The sequence below is a fragment of the Phascolarctos cinereus genome, unplaced genomic scaffold, assembly GCF_003287225.1.
Source record: "Phascolarctos cinereus isolate Bilbo 61053 unplaced genomic scaffold, phaCin_HiC Scaffold_5;HRSCAF=322, whole genome shotgun sequence".
Lineage (NCBI taxonomy): Eukaryota > Metazoa > Chordata > Mammalia > Diprotodontia > Phascolarctidae > Phascolarctos > Phascolarctos cinereus.
Window position 1 is genome coordinate 328,210,128 of NW_027555958.1, and position 7,551 is coordinate 328,217,678.

Below are 7,551 nucleotides of genomic sequence, written 5' to 3' on the forward strand. Positions count from 1 at the left end.
AACTCATATCCTGATTGGTTCAAGTGGTGATTTGGGGTGGGGAAAAGGGCATAAAAACTCTTGTGCACCATCTACTAAGGTATAGAGAGGTTGTGATCAATATCAGTAAAGTGGATATCCACAACAGCAACAAAATCACAGATCCTTATAAGTAATGTACATCAATGCAGTGGAAACTCGTGTTAATTAGAGTTCTTTATGAATTTCTAATTTCTGGATAGGTTCCAGATAATTGAGATTTCTCATAAGTGACTTGTGAATAACTGAATTGCTACTATCATACTACAGCATACAAATTAAGGGTATTTTAATTCTTTATTATTCACTGGGTAACACAAAGACCCTCAGATCTAGTTACATGAGATCTAATCTCCTAGGGAAGGAATAATCCACTTGTTGGTCAGTTATTTATACTAGCATGCTAACGGCTCAGAGATTCAGGACCACAGCTGGGGTTTGGTGACCACATAACCTTTTATCAAATAATTCAGTGCTCCCCAGTCTAGGATATTGGCACTAGGTCTGACCACTGTACAAAGAATGAACCTGTTGTGGAGAAAGTACAAAATCCCACATGTGAACTTCCCCAATTTCTCCCACAAAGGACTGTTTACTATCAAAATGTCCCCCAAAGGAATCTTGCTCTTGCCCCAGGACAATCTTTGCCTCTGCTCCCACCAAATACCCCTTCTTCAGGCCCTTTCTCACTAGGGGCTTATCATTTATCCATAGTTCAACTATGCCTGAAGCTGACTCCCAGCTCACACAAATATGGACTGGGAAAGAAAGGTCATCATTGATTCCAAAAGAAACCCTTTCATTCCCAATGTACAAATTATATTCCCCAACTCTGGGCTTAAATAGAAGGAGTTCGTTGTCTTTAGTTCTGGTGGCATAGGAGAACAGAGCATAGGAACGGGTGAGGTCGGTGTAGGCACGCAAGCACACAGTGAGATTCTGCAGCGGCTTCTTCATCTGAGGAATTAGGAGGACATGAGCATCAGATGATTCTTTAGGGAACACAAACACCTCCTGTTTCATGTCTGCAATGGATAAAGAAGATTAGAATTAGGACCTTCCTTTAATTTTTCAGAATACAGGGCTTTTATCTGCTCTGTAATTCTAAATATTAGGAATGAAAACATCCCTTCTAGTGAACATTTCCTTCCATTCCTTCACCATATCAACCCATCCCTTGCTCCATGCTCTAGATTAGAGGTGTCAAATACACAGCCACTGTTGCATGCTGCCTGAAGAAGAAAATGTCATTGGGAAATATTTAATAGAATAAATAAAAATACAATATATCATAGATAATAATACATTATAAAACTAAGTCATATGCAGCCTATAGGGCTCCATATGTATTGATTAGTGACCCCTATTTCTATTTAAGTTCAATGCCATTGCTCTAGACCCAGCTCCAGAACCAATTCAAAGATTTCCTACCTGTCTGAGCAATAGTTCCTAAAAGACTGTAAAGGACCAAAGCCCCAGACAAGATTATCTTCATCTTTTCAGTCTAGAAGTGCCTGTGGCAGTAGCAATAGTTCTGGGAGCAATGTTTATAGAAAGATCAGAAATTGACGCTCCACTATTCCTCACTTGTCAGAGATGATTTCCTCACTCTGGCCTCATTGCCTTCAGGGATTTTATGCACATGGTGGGGGAGGGGAGGAAATATTGTGTAAGATATTTCCCAGCTCTCCCTAGTCAGAGGTCCTGGTCTGGTATTTTCCACAAGGGAATGATGGTGGGAAATCGATAGAAGTTATTTATTAGAAACTCCAGTCACTACCTGAGCTCCAACTCTGTGTGACACAGATTCAGGGTTTGGGAAGACAGCAGTTCAGAGAATCCGGGAGCATCATCAGTGGATGACAGTGAGTGATAAGTAATAACAAATGGGCTCCCATCCAACGTTCCTTCCTATTGCAGTAGGAGCCTTGCTCTCTTCCAGTTTTCATCTGGCCAGCACTTCTGTTTTATTCCAGGGTTCTCTTGATCTACACTATATCTTCTGACTGAACTCATATAGCCGTTGCCAGAGCCCAGGCCAACCAAAGGGCTTCATTTTCATGATTAGATCGTTATTTCATTCATGTGTAATGTTAAGTTTTATCTAAGTCCATCCTCTACCCAAATCACAAATACTATCTACGACATCCCGAAAAAGTGGTCATTCCAACTTTGCTTTAACATCTCCACAATGGGACACTTAGTATCTCAAAGAAGACCAACTCGCTCTTGAACACTAACATTGTTAAAAGGTTTTCCCTTGTGTGAGGTAAAAATCAGTCTTCTTTTATATTCCACCCATTGTTCCAACCTTGGCCCCTTGACTTCTCCACATTCAAAATCATTCTACCAAGTTCTGAACTTTGAAATCCCTCCTCTCAAATCCATGATTTGTCTTCTTTTTCTCTCCCATTTACTCCTCCCTCCAAAACTTGAGATTTATCATCACTGTAAACTCCTTTGCTTCAATCCTTCCCTGTTCTTCTACTCCATCTCCCAACTACTCTGGCCTTATTTTCATGCCTTCAAAATCTTGACTTAGCTTCTTTTGAATATCTCAAACTGGCCAAAAAAGAATCTCATTATCTTTTCCAAAAAACTCTCTTTTTTTTCAAACATTCTTTTACTGTTGGCACCATCGTGGTCTTAAATCACCCAGATTTACCATGTCAGTATGATCCTTTACTTTTCATCAAACTCTCCCCAAAAATCCAATCCATTGCCAAATTGGGTCCTTTCTACCTTCATAATATCTCTCATATATGTCCCCCTTTTCCATTCACATAACCACCCTCATCAACCCTCACCCAGAACTATTTCCATAGCTTTTCAAATAGTCTTCCTACTTAGAGTCTCTTCTTCCTCCAACCCACTCTCTACTCAGATGCCAATGTGATTTTCTAAAACAGAGTTTTGACCATGGTACTACTCACCCTACATACCAACACACACACACACACACACACACACACACACACACACACACACACACCTGTAAACTCTAGTGGTTCCTATTTCTGGTCTACTGGACTATTCTATTCCATGTCATATCTGCAACAGAGAGAGAAGATTAGAAGTAGGACTTTCCTTTAACTTCTCAGAATGCGGGTTTCACTTGCTCTCTGATTCTATTCTGGTATGCCCTCCTAATATACTGGATTATTTGTTCTTCCTCACACAAGACATCAGTCTCTCAACTCCACTCCTAGAATGCTCTCCCTTCTCACCTCAACCTCATAGATTACCTCTCTTCCTTTCAAATGAAACTCAGGTACCATATTCTGTAGGAGGCCTTTCTTTGTCTCCCTCCTCCCTAGAACTTTCCTTTTGAGATTGCACACAAACAAATATACACACGAATACACATACACATATATACACATACACACATACAAGATACAAACATATACATACATGTGAGTGTATGTTTTTATGGATATTTGTATGTGTTTATGTATATGTATGCATTTTGTATGTGCATAGCTATTTGCATGTTGTCTCTCCCTTTAGAAGGAGGAGAGAAGGAGAGGTGGGTTTTTTTTGCTTTCTTTGTGTACCCAGTATTTATCATGTGTCAGGCATATAGCAAATGATTAATAAATGTTTGTTGACTGACTGTCCCTAAAATAAAACTAGTTCTACAAGGCTTTGTCCTCTACCTTGAATTTTTTGCCCACCTGACTTTGAGCCATTTATATTTTATTAGTCCTCAATCCTTGGTCACAACTAACAGCTGCTTCCTATGTTCCAATCTATTCTCAAGTCATTAAATGTTGCAGGAAAAAGACATGAAACTATGGAGACTTCATCCACTCCAAATTTATGTTATTTAATCTCACCTAGAACCTTATTGCTGCAACTCTGATAGACTCTCTCTCATGCTTCCAATGAAGGCTATCATAAATATTTTCCTATTTTTTTAATTCCTGTATGTGTGCTCCATACTCTTTCCCAGAGTAAAGGAGAGCCACCTTTTACTTTGCTGAAACAATCAAAGGCACCCATCATGAGTACCCTCATTTCCCGTACTTGATACCTCAAAACCTCTCTCAATCTCCACCCTGCTCTTCTGCCTAGCTGTAGTCTCAGATAAAGTGATCCTTAATTTGCCAAGGTTAATCCCTTCACTTATGGTTTTCCTCTCATCTTTCCTCTAGGACTTTGCTTCATTATCCATGAGTTTTCTCTCACAACTGTTTCTCCACTTAACCACCTAACTACAAATTTAGCTTTTTCCTATCCTTAAAAACTCTCCTTTGATCCAATAATCTTTTTAAGCTGTCATTATTTATCTTTTTTTCTCTTTTACTGGTAAAACATTTAGAAATAATAATCTATATTCATTGTCCATTTGTGGAGCACTCATTTGTTCTTCAACCTATCACAATTCAACTTCTAATTGCCCTAGTTCGATGAAACTGATTTCTCAAAGGTCAACAATGATTTTCTAATTATTCTGATAGCCTTTTCTCAGTCATTATTTTCCTTAACCTTTCTGTAGCATTCAACACTATTGACTATCACCTCCTCCAAAACACTTTCTCCTCCCTTGCCTTCTGTGATACTACCCTCTTCTGCGTCTCCTCCCATCAGTCTGACCAGTCCCCCAACCTATGTGGGTATCCATCATAGCTCTAGCCTAGAACCTCTTCTTTGCTTTTTTCCCTAGTAATCTATCTTCTTCAAGGGGCTCATTGATTACCTCACAATCTATATTTTCATCCCTAATCTCTTCCCAGAGCTCTACATCTCCAACTACCTATAGGGCATCTCCACTTAGCTGATCCACTGACACCTCAAACTCAGCCTGTCCAAAACTGAACTCAACCCCTAACCTAACCAATTCTCCCTAACTCCTTATTTCTTCTTTTGTCACCACCATATTCCCAGTCACCCAGGTTCAAAACCTTTTTATCATCTTTGATTCTTACCTCTCCTTTATAACTAGCTGATATATGACCATATGACCTAGGGCAGCTAGTTGGCACAGTGAATAGAGTGTTGAACTTGGAATCAGGAAGATCTAAGGTGAAATCCTGACTCATATGCTTGCTAGCCTATCACTCTGGGCGAGTCACTTAATCTCTCAGCCTCAGTTTCCTTATAGGTAAAATGGAGATAATAGCACTTGTATTCCAGGGTTTTGTGAGGATCGATGACCTAACATGTATAAAGTACTCTGCACATCTTAGTGCAAAAAGACTAGCTAGCTATTAGCCAATATGTTACAGAGTTTTTGCAATTCTATTTACACAGCATATCTTATGTCTATCATTATCTTCCAGCACACACTGCCACCACCCTAGCTCAGACTGTCATCACCTATTGCTGGATAACTCAAATAACCTTTTAACTGAATTTCCTGTCTCCATTCTCTCTCATTTCCAAACAATCCTTCATACAGCTACCAAAATAATATTCCTAAGGCACAAGTCTGATAATGTCATGTCGTTGATCAAAAAGTATCAGTGACTTCCTGTAGTTTTCAGGATAAAGTAAAATGTCTGTAGCCTAACATTTAATGCCTCTCTTTTGGACTGGCCTTCTGATTTTGGTGTAGAAAACTTCCAGTTAGGAAACTCCTTTGGCAATGCAGAGTGCTACCTCCTCTGAAACTTACATGTACTTAAACATACATATCATTTCCTCCATTGGATTATATTCTTGAGAGGAAGGATTGTTTTATCCTTTATACTTGTATCTCCAATACTGAGCACAGCACCTCTAAAGATGTAATAGGTGCTTAATAAAATACTTGTTGATTATTTGATTGATACACGATTAATGCTTTCTTTAAAAAGAGATCTGAGAGGCTGTAGACATGAGGAACACCACATTTTTAAAAATGAAATTATGTTTTACCAGATCAATATAACACATTATATGCCCTGTCCCCAACAATTCTAACCATAGGCTGGCTCTCTTACCCCAATCTGATACACAGAGAAGGGCCGCCAACACACAGTTATGACTGAAACTATTTCAGGATCCTAGGAGTAAACTTCTTGGTGTCAGAAGGACAGACTCCTAAAAATTCCCACTGTAGTTCCTCAACCCCAACAATTGTGTTTCCCATGTATACAAAATTACCCAGTCATATTGACAACAGAGGAGACAGATGGAAAGACAGACAGATACAGAGACAGAGACACAAAGAGAGACAGAGAGAGAAAAAGAGAGAGAAGAGACAGAAAAGACAGAGAAAGAAACAGAGACGGAATGTGAATCTACATTCTCACCCAAGGAGAAATTTCCTGATCTTTAATATAGCAACCTGGAAAAGGGGGTATGTTTGAGGTGCTGGATCCTTTACATGTTGGATTCTTTCCAGAGTCTTTCTCCCACTCCAGAAACATCTTCCTGAAGAGAGCCTAGAAATAATGTATTCTCTTTTAAAGCCAGAAGACACAAAACAAAACAATTCTCCTTTCCCAAGCTCTTCTCCAACTCTGTCCCTCTTGTTGGCACAGAGCACTGAGTAATCATTCTGTTCACCAACAAGGAGAATTTTATAATAATAATAGCTGTCATTTATGTTGCACTTTAAGGTCTGCAAAATGCCTTACAAATATATCATTTTATCTTCTTAACAACCATGGGAAGTAAATATTGCTATTACCCCTATTTCATCATTTCATTACCCAGGGTCAAGTCACTAGTATTTGAGGCAGGATTGGAACTCAGGTCTACTTGATTCCAGCTGGGTCGAGTTTTCTATGGACTTTACCACCTAGATGATATTTATGCAAATACCTAGATTCCAAGAAGAATCTTAGGCAAATACCTGATTATATACTTCTTGTCTTCTTCTACAAAATGTATAGCTACTAGTGAGAAGGGGCTGTTCCATTTGCATCTTTGTATGTCCAGTATCTAGTACAGTGCCTGGCATGTAGAAGGAACTTTAAAAATTCTTGTCAATTAATTATTTCTCATCATCATCAATTTTCTGAGTTCTCTCCTGCTTCCATTGTCCTAGAAGACTCTCTCCTTGTTCTAGATACAGAAACTAGGGGAATCCCAACCTAGGTATCTCTAAGTCTCAAAAGTCAGTTTCCTCTAACTTTTCTTCCTCCCAATCATCATAGCTCCTAACCACTCAACATTGTGCCTGACACCCTTCCCCTTGCCACCTTCTTTATTAACTAAGAATCTCCAGGAGCCTTCCTTTCCTGTCTTATGCTTTGTTTCCACATTCAGCAGAAGGAGACTTTGTAACCTCACCTTTGATTTAGAACTGAAAAACGACTTTAGAGCTGGTCTTAGTCTAGCCAGGTTCATTTAAGGAGACAAAGGCCCAGAGAGACACACTGATTTTCTCAAAGCCGCATAGGTAGCAGAGCCAGGACTCAAACCCAGATTCTCTGACTCCAAATCAAATGTGCTTCACACACCACAGCATTCTCTAGGTCACCTAATGCTGTATCTTTATGATCTTTCTCTCTGCCAGAAAAGTCTTGTCATATTTAACCTAAATCTATTTATGAAGCTTATTTCCTTCCTGTTCTAATCTCAGTGAAAAGAGAATTTCTG

At 39.2% G+C, this 7,551-nt stretch overlaps 1 protein-coding gene across 1 annotated transcript; it reads right to left on the reverse strand.

Annotated features, from left to right (window-relative positions):
* Positions 1-434: 434 nt before the first annotated feature.
* LOC110201860 (serum amyloid P-component-like) lies at positions 435-1,635 on the reverse strand. The gene is made up of 2 exons (XM_020977733.2): positions 1,450-1,635; positions 435-1,043 (listed from the first exon to the last, which is right to left on the reverse strand). Exons 1-2 carry the CDS (start codon positions 1,511-1,513, stop codon positions 517-519), a joined length of 591 nt encoding a protein of 196 aa, XP_020833392.1. The 5' UTR covers positions 1,514-1,635; the 3' UTR covers positions 435-516.
* Between the last annotated feature and the right edge of the window lie 5,916 nt (positions 1,636-7,551).

Excerpts from the sequence above, each read along its gene's own strand:
- LOC110201860 (XM_020977733.2), bottom strand. The coding sequence starts at position 1,513 with ATGAAGATAATCTTGTCTGGGGCTTTGGTCCTTTACAGTCTTTTAGGA. Across the intron at positions 1,044-1,449 it reads AGGAACTATTGCTCAGACAG|ACATGAAACAGGAGGTGTTT; the intron begins GTAGGAAATCTT and ends TATCCATTGCAG.